The sequence below is a fragment of the Chiloscyllium plagiosum genome, unplaced genomic scaffold, assembly GCF_037043375.1.
Source record: "Chiloscyllium plagiosum isolate Xiang-an unplaced genomic scaffold, Cpla_swu_hap1 HiC_scaffold_25, whole genome shotgun sequence".
Lineage (NCBI taxonomy): Eukaryota > Metazoa > Chordata > Chondrichthyes > Orectolobiformes > Hemiscylliidae > Chiloscyllium > Chiloscyllium plagiosum.
Window position 1 is genome coordinate 33,306,884 of NW_028270163.1, and position 23,924 is coordinate 33,330,807.

A 23,924-nucleotide genomic window follows, 5' to 3' on the forward strand; every position below is an offset into this window, starting at 1 on the left:
GAAGGCATCCTCGTAAGAGGATTCGCAGTAGGTTAAAATCTTCGAGGAGAAAGTGAGGGCTGCAGATGCTGGAGATCAGAGCTGAAAATGTGTTGCTGGAAAAGCGCAGCAGGTCAGGCAACATCTAAGGAACAGGAGAATCAACGTTTCGGGCATAAGCCCTTCTTCAGGAAGGTGTCCTGAAGAAGGGCTTACGCCCGAAACGTCGATTCTCCTATTCCTTGGATGCTGCCTGACCTGCTGCGCATTTCCAGCAACACATTTTCAGCCCTCAAGATAGGCACAGAGTGGAAGCTTTGATTTTGTTGCAGTGATTTCATCCCATAATATATAATCTTAACATTCTTATTTATATGAACGCAGATAATGAGGGAAAATAACTCACTAACACCTTGTTATCTGATAGTTTGATAACAGAGTATAAATTGGACATTCATATACAGGTTAGAAAAGCAGGCTGTTTGGTTGTGACATTCTCCATGTTTAGAGACTTTAATATCAGCCACAGAAAACAGCATTCTTGCTTTCTGAATTACAGGGGAGATCTGAATCTTCACCGTTTTCTCTGAATGAACAAAACTGCATGAATTGATAAGACTGACAGTGCCTATTATAGCATCATGGAATGAAAGCAAACTACAAAAACAAGTACAGATTTCTGTGTTTTGGACAGGCTGAATAAAAAGAATATACAAGTAACAAAACTGATTTTAGCTGCTATAAATCGAGATAAGAGACATAAAACAACTTTTATAACAGAAAGATGGAGTTTCCCTTTTGTAAGCTTCCTTATTGCTTTCTAATGACAGTCCCCTATTCATTGAAGTGTTATTGATTTAATTATTCACTCAATTCTCACTGTTTGGTTTAATCAGGTAGCCATTAAAGGTGATGTACGTATCAAAACCATCACTGAAGATGGCATTCTCCCGTTCTCCCTTGAACAAACGAATCCAGACTTCATCATTCTGTTTCAGATCCATCATAATGCTCTGACTTTGCATGATGCTGCGATCACTGGGCTGAGCATAGAGAATGACAACCTCTTCCTCATTCTTCATGATGTGCATATAGGTTTCCTTCTGATTCCAGGTGTGTACATTTAAGCTAAAGTGGTAAATACCTGGAATGGAGCAGTAAAATTTATTTGTGAACATATTAAATTGATCATATAGATTGACATACACAGTATCAAACACCAATGTTTGGAAGTAATTGTTACTGTGAAGTTCTTTCTTTCGGCCAACAGAGAAAGCTGCATAGTACATTTTACATGGCTCTCCGAACCGTCCCGGATTTCCCTTTGAACCTTTTGCACCTGCCGGACCACGTAGTCCAGGGTATCCCATTTTTCCATCTTTGCCGTAAGATCCTCGTGGCCCTTTGTCACCCTTCTCACCTAAAACAAAATTAAAACAATGTTTTAAAAAGACAGCTAATTGTCACAGGCTGACAGTATCTATCCAACTGGAGAAGCAAATTACTGCAGATGCTGGAATCTGGACTAAAAACAACAAATGCTGGAGATCACAGTAGGTCAGTCAGCATTCCATGGAGAGAGAGAGCAAACTAACGTTCCAAGTCTAGATGACTCTTCTTCAGAGCTCACATGAAGTGTAGAGGGGACAGCGTTTAAGCAATAGTGGAGGAGGGATGTGGCTGTGGTGGGGTGTGAAGTGTTGGTGGAGAAAAGATGTTGATAGTTCACATTAAGTGATTGGAATGTGAGAATGGCAGAACAATGATGCGTCTAACCATCTAACTGTATTCTTTTCCGCTAGCTTAAGGTGAGTGGTGATAATGCAACAAGCAGTGAAAACCAAAAATTCAAGATTAAATGCAACAATGATAAGATTTAAGTCAAACTTCCCTCTGTAATGCATGAACAATGGTTATCAATAATGAATAATAATAATATGAATATAAATAATAATAATTTATTATTATTAATATTACCCTTCACTCCGACCTATCACCATCAACCCCCACTTTCATCTACGTACTGCATTTCTAGCTACCTTCCCCCAGCCCCACCCTCCTCCCATTTATCTCTCAGCCCCCTTAAATCTCTGTCCTGATGAAGTGCTTATGCTCAAAACATTGACTCTCCTGCTCCTCAGGTGCTGTCTGACCAACTGTGCTTTTCCAACGACACATTTTTTGACAATAAAAAAATATCAGTACATCACATACCCCTCCTCTCCAACTCACAAAGCATGACATAACTTCATTTCCATTCATACAACAAGTGTAAGTCATTATTGTAAAGTAGGAATTAACGATTTTTTTAACGCATGTTCTTGTGGTTTCCTACAAATCTTTTCTATTAATCGGTCATTTTTCTACACTTTCACTTCTGTTTACATTGAGAGGGTTGACTCTGTGTTTTGTGATATTTACCAGTTAATCAGGTGAGATCTATATTCCTAGTGCATGATCTAATTTTTTATCAATGAGAAAGCAAAGTATGATTAGAACAATTGATTGTATCTAATGAAAGGTAAATCCTGATGAACGAATTTATTAGAGCTTTTTCAACAAGTAAGTTGGAGGGTAGGTGCATGGGATCCAATATAGTCATAGAACATTACAGCGCCCTCCAGGCCCTTTGGCCCTTGATGTTGTGCCAAACTGTGGAACGAATCTGAAGCTCATCTAACCTACACTATTCATTATCATCCATATGTTTATCCAATGACCATTTAAATGCCCTTAATGTTGGTGAGCCTACTACTGCTGCAGGGCGGGTGTTGCACAGTCTTACTACTCTCTGAGTAAAGAATCTACCTCTGACATCTGTCCTATATCTATCACCCCTCAACTTAAAGCTATGACCCTTTGTGGTAATCATTACCATCCAAGGAAAAAGGCTCTCATTGTCCACCCTATCCAATCCTCTGATCATCTTGTATGTCTCTGTTTAATCACCTCTCAACCTTCTTCTCTCTAACAAAAACAGCGTGAAGTACCTCAGCCTTTCCTCATAAGATCTTCCCTCCATACCATCATCCTGGTAAATCTCCTCTGCACCTTTTCCAATGCTTCCACATCCTTCCTATAATGTGGTGATCAGAACTGCACACAATACTCCAAGTGCGGCCACACCCGAGTTTTGTACAGCTGCAACATGACCTCATGGCTCTGAAACTCAATCCCTCTACCAATAAAAGCTACCATACACCATACACCTTCTTAACAACCCTATCAACCTGGGTGGCAACTTAAGGGATTTATGCACCTGGATACCAAAATCTCTTATCCACTACCAAGAATCTTACCATTAGCTCTGTACTCTGTATTCCTGTTATTCCTTCCAAAGTGAATCACTTCACACTTCTCTGCATTAAACTCCATTTGCCACCTCTTAGCCCAGCTCTGCAGCTTATCTATGTCCCTCTGTAACATGCAACATCCATCGACACTGTCCACAACTCCACCAACCTTAGTGTCATCCGCAAATTTACTAACCCATCCTTCTATGCTCTCACCCAGGTCATTGATAAAAATGACAAACAGCAGTGGGCCCAAAACTGATCCTTGCGGTATATTCCAGGATGAACATTTCCCATCAACCACCACCCTCTGTCTTCTTACAACTAGCCAATTTCTGATCAAAATGGCTAGACCACCCTCAATCCCATGCTGCCATATTTTCTGCAAAAGCCTACCGTGGGGAACCTTATCAAACAATTTATTGAAATCCATATACACCACATCAGCTGCTTTACCCTCATCCAACTGTTTAGTCACCTTCTCAAGAACTCAATAAGGTTTGTGAGGCACAACCTACTCTTCACAAAACAGTGTTGACTATTCCTAATTAAATGTTTCCTTTCCAGGTGATTATAAATCCTATCTTTTCTAATCCTTTCAACAATTTACCCACAACCAAAGTAAGGCTCACTGGCCTATAATTACAGAGTTGTCTCTACTCCCCTTCTTGAAAAAGGGGACCACATTTGCTGTCCTCCAGCCTTCTGGCACTATTCCTGTAGACAATGACGACATAAAAATCAAAGCTCTGCAATCTCCTCCCTGACTTACCAGAGAATCCAAGTATAAATCCCATCTGACCCAGGGGACTTATCTATCTTCACACTTTCCAGAATTGCTAACACCTCCTCCTTATGAAACTCAATCCCACCTAGTCTAATAGTCTGTATCTCAGTATTCTCCTCGACAACATTGTCTTTTTCCTGTGTGAACTGATGAAAAATATTCATTTAGCGCGTCTCCCATCTCCTCATAGAGTCATAGAGATGTACAGCACGGAAACAGACCCTTCGGTCCAACTTGTCCATGCTGACCAGATATCCTAAATTAATCGAGTCCCATTTGCCAGTACTTGGCCCATATCCCTCTAAACACTTCCAATTTATACACCCATCCAGATGTCTTTTGAATATTGTAATTGTACCAGCCTCCACCACTTCCTCTGGCAGCTTATTCCATACATGCACCACCCTCTGTATGAAAAAAATGCCCCTCAAGTCCTTTCAAATCTTTCCCCTCTCATCCTAAACCTCTGCCCTGTAGTTCTGGACTCCCACACCCCAGGGAAAAGACCTTGTCTACTTACATTTGAATTTCCAAAGACTTTCAATAAGGTGTCACACAAAATGTTAATACATAAGATAAGGGCTACTGGTGTTGGAAGTGACCTTTTAGCGTTGATAGAGGAGATGTTAACAGATAGGAAACAAAGAGTATGGATAAATTGGATGTTGCCAATTAATTCCTGATGAAGAGCTTATGCTCGAAATGTCGATTCTCCTGCTCCTTGGATGCTGACTTACCAGCTATGGTTTTCCAGCACCACACGTTTAGACTGTTACCAATTAAAGCATGACTAGTAGAATGCCACAAGGATCAGGGCTGGGGTCTATATCTAAAATCTATATTCATTACTTAAACAAGAAGACAAAGAGAAATATACCTTGGTCTGCTGATAATCCAAAGTTAAGTGGAAATGCAAGCCATTTGAACAGAAACAGTCTACAAATAGACATAGATAGGTTAAGTGATTGGACAACTATATGATGGATGGATCATCATAAGAAGAAATATGAGTTTACTCAGATTGGCCCTAAGAACAGAAAAGCTGATTGATATTTTTAAAAAGCATGAAGCCTATGCATGTGCATGCTATTGAAAGACCTGAGCACTGTTGTACAAAGAATGCAACATGTTAGCAGCAGTTAGGAAAGCAAATATTATGTTAGCCTTTATTACAAGGGGATTACAATACAACAATAATCTTGCTATAATTATATGGGGATTTTGTGAAACCACACCTAGAATACTGTGCGTGGCTTTGACATGAATATCTAGGTGAGGATATAATTGCATTGGAGGCACCACAGCAAAAGTTCACCACATTGGTCCCAGGGATGAAAGGATTGTCCTAGAGGCTGAGTAAACTGGGTTTATCTTCTCTGTAATTTAGCAAAATGAGCTATGATCTCATTGAAGTGTTCAAGATTATTATGGAGCTTGACACTGGACAGATACTAGAAGGTTGTTCCCTGGCTGGAGAACCTAACACAAGGGGGCAATATTTCCAAATGAGGAGCCAATCATTTGAGACTGAGATAAGGAGAAATTTCTTCACTCAAAGATTTAAAGAGTTGAAACCCAAGATCAACCATGATCATACTAAAAAGCAGTACAGGCTTGACAGGCCATAGCATTTTCTCCTGTTCCTATTTTCAATGTTCCTATGATAAGTTGAATCATTTATTTCCCTACTCCCAGTCCAAGCATCAGATAAATCAATTAAATACAAAATATATTCCATCTGTAATCATTTGAACTGACCTGCATTTTTCTTTGTATTTTTGTGCTTTTGTCAATTGATTTAATATATCTTAAGACCATAAGTTGTAAAAGCCTAAGAGCAGAAGTAGACCATTTGGCCCATCAAGTCTACTTCAGCATTCAATGAACATCCATATTGCCTTAATGGTTAAATGTCTGTGTATTGCAGCCTTGAATATACTTAATGACCCAGCCTCGACAGTCTCCTGTAGTAAATAAGTCCACAGATTCACCACCCTCTGAAAGAAAAAGTAATCCTTTTCATCTCTTCATCAAAGGCAACCACTTTCTCTGAGATTATTCCCTCTGGTCCTCAACTCCCCTACAAGGGAAAGAGCTTTTCCACATCTATCCTGTCAAGCTCCCTAAGAATCTTATGTATTTCAATAAGGTCACTTCTCATGCTTCTAAACTGCAATGATTTGAATTTTCTTGATCGATTGCTAACTTATTTCAAACCCCACCCCCACACGTTGTTCACCTCCAATACAATTGACCTGTCTGCTATCTGCTCATTTATGCTTGATTTGTCTTATCAATAGCTCTTTCAATTATGCCTTTCTCCTGAGGTTGTACTCCAATGTCCTTCACTCTCTCTGTGCCTTTGCCTGGCAACTTTCCACGTTTCTGTTCTCTCTCCTTATCTACCTACTATTTTCTTTCTCCCTTTCTTCTTCTTTGCTTTTCTTTACTGTTTTCTGTCTACTCTGTGCCTAGTTCAATCTTGTCTCCCATGCCATCTGAATGTGTCTCTTCCTTTAGGTCTAGTTCATTCATTTATCTTTCTTCCTAGCTCCAACATACGTGTAAATAAAAAATGTAAATCAACAGGCTGGGCCCGGAGGCCCAGATGATGAGATAACAATCATTTATTGAGCAAGTGGTGCTGTTGAGGGAGTGGTGCTCAGGAGCAATGCAGCTGAGTGTAATTACAGCGTGGCAAGTTTACTTTGGCAACTTCAACTAGAAGTCATAATGGAAAAAAATTGACGAGGTGACCAAGAACGCTTATGATAACATTTCATGGCAAATAGGTGACAATAATTTGACCACACAGTACCGTGCATTCATTGCTTCAAACACAAGTTATAAACAACCTTAACATTTGTACTATTTCAATGGAAAAATGGTAAAAAGCTTGAGTATATAGCATCTGATTTGTCCTCAGAACCTCTCAAAAGCATATTACAGTTAAATAAGTATTTATGTGAAATAAAACCTAAAGAAAGAGAAACAAGCCTGAAGTTATCAGAGACAAACATGGCAGCAATTGTTCATCCAGCATGGTCCCACATTTAACAAATGAAATAGGTTGCTAGATAGAACATAGAATATAGAGCATAGAATAGTACAGCACAGTACAGGCTCTTCGGCCCTCGATGTTGTGCCAACCTTTTATCCGACTCTACGATCAAGCTAATCTACATACTTCATTTTACTATCATCCATGTGCCAATCCAAGAGTTGCTTAAATGTCCCTAACTTATCTGACTCTACTACCACTGCTGGCAGTGCATTCCACACACCCACCATTCTCTGTGTAACGAACCAACCTCTGACATCTCCCCTAAATCTTCCTCCAAACACCTTAAAATTGTGCCACCTTGTGATCGCTATTTCTGCCCTAGGAAAAAGTCTCTGGCTATCCATTCAATCTACGTCTCTCATCATCTATCAAGTCACCTCTCATCCTTCTTTGCTCCAATCAGAAAAGCCTTAGCTCCCTCAACCTTTCTTCATAAGACACAGCCTCCCTCCAGGCAACATCCTGGTGAATCTCCTCTGCACCCTCTCTAAAGCTTCCATATCTTTTCTATAATGCGGCAATCAGAACTGAACACAATATTCCAAGTGTGATCTAATCAGGGCTCTATAGAGCAGTGCCATAACCTCAGGGCTCTTAAACTCAATCACCCTGCTAATGAAAGCCAACACACCATATGCCTTCTTAACAACTCTATCAACTTGGGTGACAACTTTGAAGGATCTATGGACATGGACCCCAAGATCCCTCTGCTCCCCCACACTGCCAAGAATCCTGCCTTTAACATTATATCCAAATTCAACCTTCCAAAATGAATCACTTCACATTTCTCCAGGTTGAACTCCAGTTGCCACTTATCAGCCCAGTTCTGCATCCTGTCAATGTCCCATTGCAACCTACAACAGCCCTCCACACTATCCACAACTCCACCAACCATCGTGTCATCAGCAAACCTACTAACCCACCCTTGCACTTCCTCATCAAAGTCATTTATAAAAATCACAAAGAGCAGAGGTCCCAGAACAGATCCCTGCGGAACACCACTGATAACCAAGCTCCAGGCTGAATACTGTCCATCTATTACCACCCTCTGTCTTCTATGGGCCAGCCAATTCTGTATCCAGACAGCCAAATTTCCCTATATCCCACACCTCCTTGCTTTTTGAATGAGACTACCGTGGTGAACCTTATCAAATGCCTTGCTAAAATCCATGTACACCTCATCCACTGCTCTACCTTCATCAATGTGTTTTGTCGCATCCTCAAAGAATAAACAAGGCTTGTAAGGCATGACCTGCCCCTCACAAAGCCATGTTGAATATCTCTAATCAACTATGGTTTTCAAAGTAATCATAAATCCTGTCTTTCAGAATCCTCCCCAATAATTTACCATAGATATAAGACTGACTGGTCTGTAATTTCCAGGATTATCCTTATTCACTTTCTTGAATAAGGGAATAACATTTTCACCCTCTAATCATCTGGTACTACTCCAGTAGACAGTAAGGACGCAAAGATCATTGCCAAAATCACAGCAATATCTTCTTTCACTTCCTGTACTAACCTTGATTATATCTCGTCTGGCCCAGGAGACTTACCTATCCTTATGTTCTTCAAAACGTTCAACACATCTTCCTTCTTAACATCAACCCATTCATCAGCCTGTTTCACACTATCCTCACAAACGATAAGGTCCCTCTCAGAGTGAATACTAAAACAAAGTATTCATCAAGGACCACCCCATCTTCTCCAACTCCAGGCACAAGTTCCCTCAACCATCCCTGGTCAGCCGTACCCTCACTCTGGCCATCCTCTTGTTCCTCACATAAGTGTAGAATGCCTTCAGGTTTTCTTAATCCGACTTGCTAAAGCTTTGTCATGCCTGCTTTTAGCTCTCCTACTCCATTCTTCAGTTCCTTCCTGGCTATCTTGAAACCCCCTAGAGCCCTGTCTGATCCCAGCCTCCTCAACTTTAAGTAAGCTTCTTTCTTTCTCTTGACTAGATGTCACACAAGGCTCCTACACCCTACCATCCCTTCCTTGCCTCAGTGACTGTGAAACAGGCCCTTCGGCCCAACAAGTCCACACCGACACACCAAAGCGCAACCCACCCTGACTCATTCCCCTACATTTACCCCTGCCCCTAACACTATGGGCAATTTAGCATGGCCAATTCACCTAACTTGCACATCTTTGGACTGTGGGAGGAAACCGGAGCACTTGGAGGAAACCCACGCAGACACGGGGAGAATGTGCAAACTCCACACAGTCAGTTGCCTGAGGTGGGAATTGAACCCAGGTCTCTGGCGCTGTGAGGCAGCAGTGCAAACCACTGTGCCACCGTGCCGCCCACTGCATATCCCTGAGAACATCTGTTCCCAATTTAGACACCCCAGTTCCTGCCTAATAGCAATGTAATTGGATAATCCAGAATTTATTTTTAATACTGGCAAGGGGATCAGACAAATTCCAAGCTCTTCTTCTTATAGCACTACACAGCCTTCGACATGGATGAGTTGACCTTTGTGAAATATCTAATTTAAAGGTGTCAACTACAACAATGCAGATCTCTCTTAGTGCTACACTGAAGCCACCACAATGGCTTATTTGCTCAAGTCATATCCAACCATTAACTTACTGTCACCGACTGTCTCATACTTCAGACCATTTCTTTATTTCACATGCTCCTTCAACTACTCAGATTGTTTCAGAGTGATCGTGTTTCAGGTCATTATTTGGAGAATCTGGAAACATTGAAAAATAGTGCAGTGTTTCAGGTTTGCTGCTCCTAATTTTCCTATAGAGCTGCTGCCAGGTAATTGAAAACAGCACATCCCACTATATTAGAACCACCATGGAATAGTGTTTACAAAAACAACATTTACAAAGCCAAGAAAAGGAGCCAGACAGACCCACTTGGCATCATGCCATATGTGCTGTTAGCTTAAGCTGGTGAACATGTTTATTACTGGTTCTTGTTTTTGTCTGTTTGCTTCAGCACAATTTAGTTGATTAAACGTTGGGCTGAACTTTTGCAGGGAGTGATATTAATCACCCCTCCAGAAGAAACGGTTGGTCATGAGATGACTAATATTAAAAGAGGTTCACCACAGTTGTATTACAAGGGGGGGGGGGGGGGAAGGGTGCATGGCATTACCAACCCTCAGGGACAAGGAGTCCCTGAAAAAAGGCATTGTCGACGCCAAACCAATGGTTGTCCTAATTCATGGGGTGGGGCGGGATAATGGAATCTAGGCAGTTAAGGAGAGGGTAGGAGGGTGTTAGGTGGAGTCACAAGAGGGTATACTACCTTGGACGCTGTGTCCTTGGTACACACAAGATGTCCCCAAAAGGATTAACCCTCATGCTTCCCATCAGTTCACTGGAGATAGTGAAAAATCAGTTGCCACTTTCCTCTGATTTCCACAACCCACCAAACCATAGCAGTGGAATTATGTTTTTTACTCCCCACTAATTGGCAAGTTAAATGCTTTGATAAACCTCTCATAATGTAGCTTTTTAAGCTCTCTCTGTTCCAGTTCCATCCTTCGCAGATGGAATGATACTGGCCAGCCACGATGTAGATGAACAAGCGCCAACAATTCATCGTTTTTATTTTTACAAGCCCCTTAAAACATCAAAAGAGCCATAGAAGATCAGAGTTCTTTCTTATATGGTGGTTGTTTAAATATTCAGGGCAGATGTTTTGCAGCACAGCATGCTGTATTTTTCTCTTCAACCATGGTTCATGTACAACTTCAGTCTTTAAAACCCAAGCAATTACATATTTCTTTTAGAAAACAATGTGCACAATCTTCTGAGCCAACAGAAGTCAATGAAGGACTTGGAAGCCTGAAAAATTAGAATGTTGTCATTGGAACTGATACACAATGCTCTTGTGATGATGATACTCCTTTAACAAGGTTGTGTTATCCATGGCTTTTTTCAAAAGTGTTGTGCGAGGCAGAGTTGCTGAAAGGGCTGACTTAAATAGGTTTTAGGGCCAATTTGATTAGAGCTAACACATACTGCCTTAGGCAAAAGGTTTTCAAGATTTTTTTTAAAAACACTTAGATTCTAGGTAATCCAAGATGGAGGATGGGAAAAATTTGTAACTGTAACAGCTGCTCCTTTTTTGAGGTATTTTTGGTGTTGGAGGAGCAGCAATTACTGTTTTATATGCTGTTGCATTGTTTTGGAACTTTGGAGAAGAGCTTTTAAAAGGGAGAAAGACAGACAAAGGCAGCAAGCACATGGTCTGTAAGGGATATAGAGAGAGAAATTTGCACTGCTAACTGACACAGCAGCGAATCTGCATAGTTACTGCCTTCCTGTTTGAATTCATGGATTGCTGGGCGTTGAAATGTGTCAAGGAAAACTTAACAAATAGCAAAATTCACAGCTGATCTTGAAGGAACCTGTTTGGAAGATGTCACAGCACAGAAACAGATAAGTGAATAGTTTTAAGTATAGCCTTGCTGTAAATCTACAATAGTGAGTAAAGTGGGTTCAATATTGATTATATGTTTTTTATTGGGATCCGTCTCTTGATTAAATTTTAAAAATATAAACCATAAGTAATAAGTTAGCCTGGAGCAGTGTTTTGTAGAGCAACAAGATGGTGTCATTTTCTGATCTATAGATTGGAAGGAGCAAAATGGCCTTTAGTAGAGTGATATGCTCTTCTTGTCATGTGTGAGAGCTTTGAGAGCATTTCCGGGTTACTGAGGATTAGATCTGCAATAAATGTCATTGGTTGTGAATCCTGTCAGATTGAATGGTTGGAGTGACAGTTAAGAGACAATGAGGAATTTACAAAAGCTAGGGGGTGTGATAGATGGTAGTTGTTGGAAGGGTGAAAAGCCACAGATACAGTCAGGTAGATGGGTTAACTCCAAGAAAGGTAGGAGAGGTAGGCAGGTAGTACAGGAGTTTTCTGTGGATATCTCCGTTTTAAACAAGTATGCTGTTTTGAAAAATGTAGGGGGTGATAGACTTTCAAGGAAATGCAGCACAAACAGATATAGAATGTGGGTACCAAGACAGGCTGTAACATAATGAGGAATACATCATGTTCCAAGCAATCAATCGTGTTAGGGGATTCTCTAACTGGAGGTACAAACAGACGTTTCTGTGGCCAACAGTGAAAATCAGAATGGTGTGTTGCTTCCTTGGTGCCAGAATCAAGGATATCTCGGAGAGGATGCAGAATATTCTCAAAGGGGAAAGGGACCAGCAGGAGGTCATTGTACACATTGGTACCAATGACATAGGAAGGAAAAAGGATGAGATTCTGAAGGGAGATTACAGAGAGTTGGGCAGGAATTTAAAAAGGAGGTCCTCAAGGGTAATAATATCTGGATTAGTCCCAGTGCTATGAGCTAGTGAGGGTAGGAATAGGAGGATAGAGCAGATGAATGCATGGCTGAGGAGCTGGTGTATGGGAGAAGGATTCACATTTTTGGCTCATTGGAATCTCTTCTGGGGTAGAAGTGACTTGTACAAGAAGGATGGATTGCACCTGAATTGGAAAGGGAATAAGATACTGGCAGGGAGATTTGCTAGAGCTGCTCGGGAGGATTTAAATGATTAAGGTGGAGGGGGTGGGACCCAAGGAGACAGTGAGGAAAGAGATCAATCTGAGACTGGCACAGTTGAAAAAGGAAGTGAGTCAAACAGTCAGGGCAGGCAGGAACAAAGTGGAGATCTAGGTAGGACTGATAAATTAAACTGCATTTATTTCAATGCAAGGGGACTAACAGGGACGGTAGATGAACTCAGGCATGGTTAGGAACATGGGACTAGGATATCACAGCAATTACCAAAAAGTGGCTCAGGGATGGACATGACTGGCAGTTTAATGTTTGGTATACAAATGCTAGAGGAAGGATAAAAAGGAAGGCAAGCGAGGAGGGGAAGTGGATGTTTTGATAACGGATAGCATTACAGCTATACTTAGGGAGGATATGCTCAGAAGTACATCCAGGGAGGTTACTTGGGTGGAACTGAGAAATAAGAAAGGGATGATCAACTTATTGGGATTGCATTATAGACCCCCAATAGTCAGTGGGAAATTGAGAAACAAATTTGTAAGGCGATTTCAGTTATCTGGAAGAACAATAGGGTGATTATGTTAGGGGATTTTAACTTTCCAAACATAGTGCCATAGTGTTAAGGGTTCAAATGGAGAGGAATTTAAGTGTGTACAAGAAAATTTTCTGATTCAGTATGTGGAGGTTCTGACTAGAGAAGGTGCAAAACATGACTTACTCTTGGGAAATAAGGCAGGGCAGGTGACTGAGGTGTCAGTGGGGGAGTACTTTGGGGCCTGCGACCATGATTCTATTAGTTTTAAAATAGTGATGGGAAAGGATAGACCAAACCTAACAGTCGAAGTTATAAATTGGAGGAAGGTTAATTTTAATGGTATTAGGCAAGAGCTTTCAAAAGCTAATTGGGGGCAGATGTTCGCAGCTAAAGGGATGGCTGCAAAATGAGAAATGAGATAACGTGAGTCCAGAGACAGTATATTCCTGTTAGGGTGAAAGGAAAGGCTGGTAGGTGTAGGGTATGCTGGATAACTAGAGAAATTGAGGTTTTGGTTAAGAAAAAGAAGGAAGCATATGTCAGGTATAGACAGCAAAGATCAAGTGAATCCTTAGAAGAGCCAGTAGGAATATACTTAAGAGGGAAATCAGGAGGGTAAAAAGGGAACATGAGATAGCTTTGACAAATAGTGTTAAGGACAATCCAAAGGGTTTTTACAAATACATTAAGCACAAAGGTTAATTAGGGAGCGAATAGGGCTCCTCAAAGATCAGGTAGGAGGGATAGTGAGGTTGGGGTTGCAACGGAGTGAGTGGAGTGGAAGGTGCCGGGAGTGGACCCCACCACCAAGGATATATTTCCCTCCCCTCCCCTATCAGCATTCCGTAAAGACCACTCCCTCCGTGACTCCCTCGTCAGATCCACACCCCCCACCAACCCAACCTCCACTCCCGGCACCTTCCCCTGCAACCGCAGGAGGTGCAAGACTTGCGCCCACACCTCCCCCCTCACCTCCCTCCAAGGCCCCAAAGGAAACTTCCATATCCGCCACAGATTCACCTGCACCTCCACACATATCATCTATTGCATCCTCTGCACCCGATGTGGCCTCCTCTATATTGGGGAGACAGGCCGGCTACTTGCGGAGCGTTTCAGAGAACACCTCTGGGACACCCGGACCAACCAACCCAACCACCCTGTAGCTCAACATTTCAATTCCCCCTCCCACTCCACCAAGGATATGCAGGTCTTTGGACTCCTCCATCGTCAGACCACAACAAAACGACGGTTGGAGGAAGAACGCCTCATCTTCCGGCTAGGAACCCTCCAACCACAAGGGATGAACTCGGATTTCACCAGTTTCCTCATTTCCCCTCCCCCCACCCTGTCTCAGTCAAATCCATCAAATTCAGCACCGCCTTCCTAACCTGAGATCTTCTTCCCGACCTCTCCGCCCCCACCCCAGTCTGACCTATCACCCTCACCTTGACCTCTTTCCACCTATCACATTTCCGACGCCCCTCTCCCAAGTCCCTCCTCCCTACCTTTTATCTTAGCCTGCTGGACAAACTTTCCTCATTTCTGAAGAAGGGCTTATGCCCGAAACGTCGATTCTCCTGTTCCCTGGATGCTGCCTGACCTGCTGCGCTTTTCCAGCAACACATTTCCAGCTCCTCAAAGATCAGCAAGGCAGCCTTTGTGTGGAGCCACAGGAGATGGGTAAGATACTAAATGAATATTTTGCATCAGTGTTTACTGTGGAAAAGGACATGGAAGATATAGAATGTGGGGAAATAAATGGTGACATCTTTCAAAATGTCCAGATTACAGAGGAGGGAGTGCTGGATGTCTTGAACCGCATAAAAATGGATAAATCCCCAGGACCTGATCAGGTGTACCCTAGAACTCTGTGGGAAGCTAGAGAAGTGATTGCTGGGCCCCTTGCTGAGATATTTGTATCATCGATAATCACAGGTGGGGTGCCGGAAGACTGGAGGTTAGCAAATGTGGTGCCACTGTTTAAGAAAGGTGGTAAGGACAAGTCATGGAACTATAGACCTATGAGTCTGATGTCGGTGATGGGCAAGTGTTTGGAGGGAATCCTGAGGGACAGGACTTACGCGTATTTGGAAAGGCAAAGACTGGTTGGGTATAGTCAACATGGCTTTATGTATGGGAAATCATGTCTCACAAACTCGATTGAGTTTTTTGAAGAAGTAACAAAGAGGGCAGAATGGTGGATGTCATCTACATGGGCTTCAGTAAGGCCTTTAACAAGGTTCCCCATGGGAGACTGGTTAGCAAGGTTAGATCTCATGAAATACAGGGAGAACTAGCCATTAGGATACAGAACTGGTTCAAAGGCAAAAGATAAAGGGTGGTGGTAAAGGGTTGTTAAGGGTGGTGGTAAAGGGTGGAGGCCTGTGACCAGTAGAGTGCCGCAAAGATCGGTGCTTGGTCCACTACTTTTCGTCATTTATATAAATGATTTAGATTTGAGTATAAGAAGTATAGTTAGTAAGCTTACAGATGACACCAAAATTGGAGGTGTAGTGGACAGCAAAGAAGGGTACCTCAGATTACAACGGAATCTTGATCAGATAGCCAATGGGCTGAGAGTGGCAAATGGAATTTAATTTAGATAAATGTGAGGTGCTGCATTTTGGGAAAGCAAATCTTAGCAGGATTTATACACTTAATGGTAAGGTCCTAGAGAGTGTTGCTGATCAGAGACCTTGAAATGCAAGTTCATAGCTCCTTGAAAGTAGAGTCGCAAGTAGATAGGATAGTGAAGAAGGCGTTTGGTATGCTTTCCTTTATTGATCAGAGTATTGAGTACAGGAGTTGGGAGGTCAGGTTGTGGAAGTAGTTCAGAAAATATTTACAAGGATATTGCCAGTGTTGGAGGATTTGAGCTATAGAGAGAGGCTGAATAGGCTGGAGCTGTTTTCCCTGGCGTGTCAAAGGCTGAAGGGGGACCTCATAGAAGTTTATAAGATCATGAGAGGCATGAATAGATAAATAGACAAAGTCTTTTCCCTGGGTGTGGGAGTCCAGAACTAGAGGGCATAGATTTAGATTGAGAGGGGAAAAATATAAAAGAGACCTAAAGGGCAACTTTTTCGCACAGAGGGTGGCATGTGTATGGAATGAGCTGCCAAAGGAAGTGGTGGAGGCTGGTACAATTGCAACATTTGAAAGGCATCTGGATGGGTATATGAATATGAAGGGTTTAGAGGAATATGGACCAAGTGCTGGCAAATGGGATCAGATTAGATTAAGATATCTGGTCGGCAGGGACAAATGACCTGAAGGTTCTGTTTCCATTCTGTACATCTCTATGACTCTGTGACAATGAAAGTGGAGTGGCCAGTTTTCCTAGTTCAGCTTTTCTCTGGCCTGGTTTGGTTTATTTTGGTTTTTAACAGTCTGGTTGTTCAGCGCAAGTAGTCAGGCAGTTTGAGGCTGCTGGTCAAAGATACATGAAAGAAGATGTTCTAGCTGAATCTCTCTGCCATCTCTCCTGTAAGATTGTGTTTGATTTTACCTTTTTTGCCAAGGGCTGTTTATGGGGATTGTTGCAGGAAATTGGAACAGCATCATTAAGTTGGAATAATCTGTTGGATTTTTGAATAGTTTAAGTTATTCTATATTCATTTCTCTTTCCTTCGTGTTTCATTTGGTAATCTTGCAAATAAATTATGTTTTGTATAAAACTAAGTAGTTTGGTCAACTGCATCACTCCTGGAATATCCATTCTTCATCTGCTGAAAACAACTGGCAAAGTTAGGATCCGGGATACTTTCTTGAAATGTTTTGAGGGAGTCTGACCTGGTCCATAACACTCTCCCACCTCCACATTTATAAATGCAGGGGATTAACAGCAATGGGTGACCTTCGCATCCCACCTCCATTTAAGACCCAAAGATGGTTACATGGTCACTTAATGACTAGTTAAGATTGTCTTCATGCCTCAGTTGCAATTTTCCCAGCTTCAGGTGGACCTGCATGACCAGTTAAACTGCATGTCACCCGATCGCAAAGGGCTGTTCATATGCACCAGTTTGTGCATGCTCAAGGACATGGATAAGGACATTGACAGTCACTGCATTGCCCTTGTTTCTAAGCTCATGCCTTGCCCCATGGTCTGGATAAGGCTTTATGGAGTAAGCCTGTAGCCTGTACTCCTAACCTGGCTGGTTCCATTGTGGAAATAGGCATCACCATTGCTTGTCTGCTTCTTTAAGGAAAGCTAATGCTGGCTCCACATTGCTGTCTAAAATTTGTTGTTTGGTGAGTGGTTGACAGGTTTAATTGCCTCAACCTCTGAGGTCCAAATTTAGTAACCTGACATCATATTAGTATTGTGCCATGTGATTTGAGACAGCATCTATTCACAGCATTATAGTGCTCACTGGGGAATTCATAATCACATCGTTCCTTTCCTGATAGATTGCCACACAAAAATGCATTGGAAGTGCCTGATGGCATCACATTTAGGCAAAGAAGGGGTGGCCTTTGGAGGGGATTATTTCACACACAAGATCCTTTTAGAATTGTTGAGTTGTACAGCATGGATACAATCCCTTTTAGTCCAACTCGTCCATGCCAACCAGATATCCTAAATTATTCTAATCCCATTTGCCAGCATTTGGCCCAAATCCCTCTAATTCTTTTCTATTCATATACCATCCAGATGCCTTTTAAATGTTGTAATTGTACCAACCACTTTATCTGGCAGCTCATTCCATAGACACACAACCCTATGCATGAAAACATTGCTCCTTAGATCCCATTTTTGGTACAATTGCAACATTTAAGAGTCATTTGGATGGATATATGAATAGGAGGGGTTTGGAGGGATATGGGCCGGATGCTGGCAGGTGGGATTAGATTGGGTTGGGGTATCTGGTCGACATGGACGGGTTGGACCGAAGGGTCTGTTTCCATGCTGTATATCTCTATGGCTCTATGACTCTTTTATATCTTTCCCCTCTCACCTTAAATCTATGCCCTCCAGTTCTGTACTTCCATACCCTGAGATAAAGACCTTGTCTATTCTCCTTATCTGTGGCCCTTATGATTTTAGAAAACTCTGTAAGGTCACCCTTCAACCTCCGACACTCTGGGAAAATAGCCCCAGCCTATTCATCTACTCCCTATACCTCTTTTGTTACGGAATGGATACAGCAGAGGTTGAAAGTTCAATTAATTTATTTTACAAATTGAAACATTGTTAATCTTGGACTGGGTACTATCGCTCTTTCTCCATGCACCCATATATCTTGCAGAAAGGTGCTATTTCTGTCAGTGCTGTGGTGATGCTTCATTATTCACCCAGGCATTTACTAAAATTGTTAATTCCAGAATAATAGAATAAAATCATAATTTTTTGATTTATCTGCGAAAAACATCAAAGCTCCTTGTGAGTGACCTTCACAAGGTCTGAAGCACAAAACTGGATGTATTTCTCACTCTATGCAATTGGTTTGTTCAGTCATTTCTGGAAGGGCAGAACTCTTCAGCACAATGCTCAAAACAGAATTATACTCTTATCACTTTTTAAACCACATTTTAACACTTGCTCCTACACATCTGCTCTGTTTGCCACATTTAAAGAACGATCCTCTCTTGCCTCATCAATGAGCAACAAAATAAAGCTCGAGTTTTTTATCCTGTCCAAAGACCACACTATTTTTCACAACAACCTGAAAATAAAATCTAGAACTAGCCAGTGGAAAGAATTTGTATCAATAATTATTATGTCACCATTGGCACTTTGACTTACAGAGCATTAGGAGTCCATTGGGGAATACATTGTTTCTAAAAGGATTTTCATCACCATTTTGCATTTAGCCGGTTGCCATTAAATCAAGGGCAATCAGCATCCTTTCAGATCCAAGGCCCAATTCTAGCACTGAAACACAGAGTCAATTGCTGGCTACCTGCTGGCTCAGTGAACTGAAGATAAAATGACAAAATACCTCATTTAAGCTGTAATAATGTCAACAAAATGGAGGCTATTTCTTCTTCATTAAGAAATATTTTTAAATAGGATCTCTGGAGAAATATTTCAGGGAGAATGTACTTACTTCCTTTTGTACATGACAACATAATGCAAAGCAAAACTGCTCATATTGAGACCTTGAGACCAATCTGGTCAATTTTCCTGCCATGAATCCAAAATTTCAGCTTTTGAAGGCTTATTTTTAGCATCATACTTTGCAACGTGGCATTAAAATCTTAGCTAGAACAAGCAAGCCAGGAGAGTAGTTTTTCCAATGTTATATTATTCAATTTATACTTGTTATTTAACTGAGGTAGACAATTTACACATTGAAATCCAAACTCAATAATCACAGGAATGACAGCCTTCCAGATTCAACATTGAATTCAACAATTTCAGCCATAAACTGTCGCCTATTTTGCTTCTTTTTCTTTACATATTTTAGTTTTGCTCTTAGTTTCGATTACAGACAGCAAATCTGTTCTAGATGTCTCCTTGTTTCTTTTATTGTCCCATCACCATTCCCTCTGACTTCATAAGGCCATTTCTTTTGTGATACAACCTCTTTTGTCTTCTATCTTAACGAAGGCCTTCCTTTCATCCTTGTTCCACCTACCCCTTGCTTAAACCCCATTTCCTCTCTAACCTTTTGCAGTTCTGATGAAAAGTCATCAACCTGAAAAGTTGACTTTATTTCCATCTCCACAGACTTTGTCAGACCTATTGAATGTTTCTGTTTTCATTTTAACTTTATCCTTAGTCAATTCCAAAATACTCCAGCAAACTGCCACGGAAACATGCTGCATACTTATCTTTTAAATCACCCTTCCCAATTTGAATGGTTCAGTTCACGTGGAGAATTGCTGTAAATATGGGTGTTCTGCACTGCATGACCTTCCAGAGACTCCCACTTGTTGCTGTCATGGCACACCACCTTCCTTGCCACATTGATCTACCTTATTTATTTAATTAGCCAATTAGTTAATAATTTTCATAGCAAAAGTAATCGACCATTTAGAGAGCTCTGGTGGTGCTGTGGTCGTCTATCTATCTCTCGGCTCTGCGTTCTGGTTCATGACACATCTAAGCCAGACACATCATAATATGTCTGAACACGTTGATTAAAATTACCTACAAAGATTCTTGATGCACAGTGGTAGTGGTTTAGGTTTAGAAGGCATATGTTCATGCCTCACCTGTTGCAGCGATGAGTAGTGACACACCTAAATAGATTGATTAAACATTTCTAAAAGGTCATCTGTCTTGGAGACCAAAGAACAAAAGACACTTAACGACTACTGGATAATGAAAAACGCTATACAAAGGAGCATCTTTGTTCCCACCTGTGGCAGATTTCTGAAATATTCTTTCTTTATTCTTTCTTTATCACTTTTTCCCTTAGTCTGTATGCTCATTCTTTGGTTGGGGACATTAGTAGTTGAGAGCAGCCCAGCGTAAACCCAAAAAGATAGCACTACAACCAAGAAAGAGGTATGAATATACATACAGTGATATGCATTAGCAGCTGAAGTAGGCCATATGGCCCCTTGAGTTTGCTCCACCATTCAATTAGATCAGTGCTAACCTTTGCTTTAAATTACACGTTCCCATCAACCACTGGCAACCTTTGATTCCCTTCCCTAAAAAATATCTGTCAACCTCTGCCTTAAAAAGCTTTCAATGACACCCCTTCCCTGATGTCGAGATTTCCAAAATTGCATAACCTTCAATAAGAAAAAAATCTTCTCACCTCTGTCTAAATTGAGTGGGTGGCACAGTGGCACAGTGGTTAGCACTGCTGCCTCACTGCGCCAGAGACCCGGGTTCATTTCCCGCCTCAGGTGACTGACTGTGTGGAGTTTGCACATTCTCTCTGTGTCTGCGTGGGTTTCCTCCGGGTGCTCTAGTTTCCTCCCACAGTTCAAAAATGTGCAGGTCAGGTGAATTGGCTATGCTTAATTGCCCGTAGTGTTAGGTGTAGGGGCATGGGTCTGGGTGGGTTACGCTTTGGCTGGTCGGTTGTTGGGCTGAAGGGCCTGTTTCCACACTGTAAGTAAGTAATCTAAAAAAATAAAAATTTTACAGTGCCCCTAATTCTGGGCTGGCTCATAAAAGGAAACATCATTTCCACATCACCTTGTCAAGACCATTCAATAAGTCAGCTGAAACTCCAGTAGAAACAAGCCCAGCCTGTCCAACCTCTCTTTATAAGATAACCACCTCATACCAGATATCAATCGAGTAAACACCATTTGAACCATGTCTGATGCATTTGCATCATTCTTTAATTAAGGAGATGAAACTTGCACATAGTATTTGAGAATTGATCTCACCGATGCCCGAGAGAATTCTGTATGGAGTAAGCCTGTAGCCTGCACTCCTAACCTGGCTGGTTCCATTGTGGAAATAGGCATCACCATTGCTTGTCTGCTTCTTGAAGGAAAGCTAATGCTGGCTCCATGTTGCTGTCTAAAGTTTGTTGTTTGCTGAGTGGTTGACAGGTTTAATTGCCTCGACCTCTGGGGTCCAAATTTAGTAACCTGACATCATATTAGTATTGTGCCATGTGATTTGAGACAGCATCTATCCACAGCATTATAGTGCTCACTGCGGAATTCATAATCACATTGTTCCTTTCCTGATAGATTGCCACACAAAAATGCATTGGAAGTACCTGATGGCATCATATTTAGGCAAAGCAGGGGTGGCCTTTGGACCTTGAAACCAATGGTTTGTTGTCAAAATTCATTTGGTTCACTAACGCACTTTTTGAAAAAAAAGCTCACCATTGCTAAAGCAATGTTTTTCTTTCATGAAATATAGCTTGGTAAAATAACATGATGTAAGTTTTTAAAAAAAACATAAAAATAGAAGAACTATCAATCCAGGAATCATTGTATCCATAACATCAAATATGAAGTCTGTTTTCTGTCTACCTTTATGTGAATCATGTGCTTATCAAACTGAGTGATCCTATATAAAACAAAGAACTGTGAATGCTAAAGATCTGAAATTTAAACAGAAATTGCTAAAGAAACACAGCAGATCTGGCAGCATCTGTGGAGAGAAAGCAGGGTTGCCACTTTGAGTTCAGTGACTTTTTTTAGAACAGTGTAGACTATTTTCTAAATGGGAAAAGCTTTGGAAATCTATCGCACAAAGGAACTGAAGAGTCCAAGTTCAGGATTCTCTTAAGGTTAAGATGCAGGTTCAGTTGGCAGTTAGGAAGGCAAATGCAATGTTAGCGTTCATTTTGAAAGGGCCAGAATACAAACCCAAAGATTTACTTCTAAGGTTGTGTTAGGCTCAGGTCAGACAGCGTTTCGAATATTGCGACCGTATCTAAGGAAGGATGTGCTGGTATTTGGAGAGGGTCCAGAGGAGTTTTACAAGAATGATCCTGGGGATGAAGGACTTGTCATATGAGGAGTGGTTGAGGACTTTGGTCTCTTCTCGATGGAGTTTACAAGGATGATGGGTTCTCACTGAAACTTACAGAATACCGAGAGGCCTGGACAGAGAGGACACAGCGATGTTTCTATTAGTTAGGAGAGACTAGGACCTGACGTCACAGCCTCAGAGCGAAGGGATAATCCCATAGAAATGAGATAAAGAGGAATTTCTTCAGTCAAAGGGTAGTTAATCTGTGGAACTCATTGCTACAGAAGGCTATGGAGGCCAAGTCATTGAGTCTGTTTAAGATAGAGATTGATTGGTTCTTGATTAGTAAGGGATCAAATTTCACAGGGAGAAGGCAGGAGAATAGGTAGAAAAACCCATTAGCAATGATCGAATGGTGGAGCAGACTCAATGAGCAGAATGGTCTAACTCTACACAATAGGCAGCATGGTGGCTCAGTGGTTAGCACTGCTGCCAGGTTCGATTCCAGCCTCTGGCGACTGTCTGTATGGAGTTTGCACATGTCTGCGTGGGTCTCCTCTGGGTCCTCCAGTTTCCTTCCACAATCCAAAGATGTGCAGGTCAGGTGCATTAGTCAGAGGGAACTGAGTCTGGGTGGGTTACTCTTTGGAGGGTCAGTGAGGACTTGTTGGGCCGAGGGGCCTGTTTCCACACTGTAGGGAATCTAATCTAATCTTACAGTCTTATGGCCTAAGAAGGGTATTGTAATGGGGATAAATCAGAGTTTGGTTCTGCTGGGATTCCACCTTGTGAAGACAAGGGCAAGACAATTCCTTTGGAAGGAGAGAGGAGATCTTCTGCCCAGCAACTCCTCCAATGTCAAGGGATGTTTTTGATGGGGTCTCTGTACTTCCCCTGAAAATTCTACCAGAATTCTGCCTGGAAGACTTGAAAGAACTCACTTCTATTATGTAAAAGGATGTCTCAATGCCTTGAAGTACCATGTAATCAATTCCATTGTGGATAATTTACCTTGAGAATGTTTTCCTTAGTGTTTGGGAGCTAAAGATTCTTTAACCTCTACTGCTATTACTTCAATAAATATTTAAAAGGTTAATGGAATGCTATCCTTTATGAAGTGAGGAACTGAGACCAAAAATAAGGATGTTACGCTTCAGATTAGATTCCATACAGTGTGGAAACAGGCCCTTCGACCCAACAAATTCACACTGACCCTCCGAAGAGTAACCCACCCAGACCCATTTCCCTCTGACTAACGCACCTCACACTATGGGCAATTTAGAATGGCCAAATCACCTGAACTGCACATCTTTGGACTGTGGGAGGAAACTGGAACACCCGGAGGAAATCCACACAGGCACAGGGAGAATGTGCAAACTCCACACAGACAGTCGCCCAAGGCTGGAA

General features: G+C 41.6%; 1 protein-coding gene across 1 annotated transcript in view; it reads right to left on the minus strand.

Moving 5' to 3' along the window:
* Positions 1–229: 229 nt before the first annotated feature.
* Positions 230–23,924, minus strand: part of c1qtnf1 (C1q and TNF related 1) — a 44,778-nt gene continuing 21,083 nt past the window's right edge. The window contains exon 3 of the mRNA XM_043714689.2: positions 230–1,399. Within this exon, the coding sequence (XP_043570624.2) occupies positions 849–1,399 (551 nt within the window). The 3' untranslated portion in view covers positions 230–848. The remainder of the gene's footprint in view (positions 1,400–23,924) is intronic.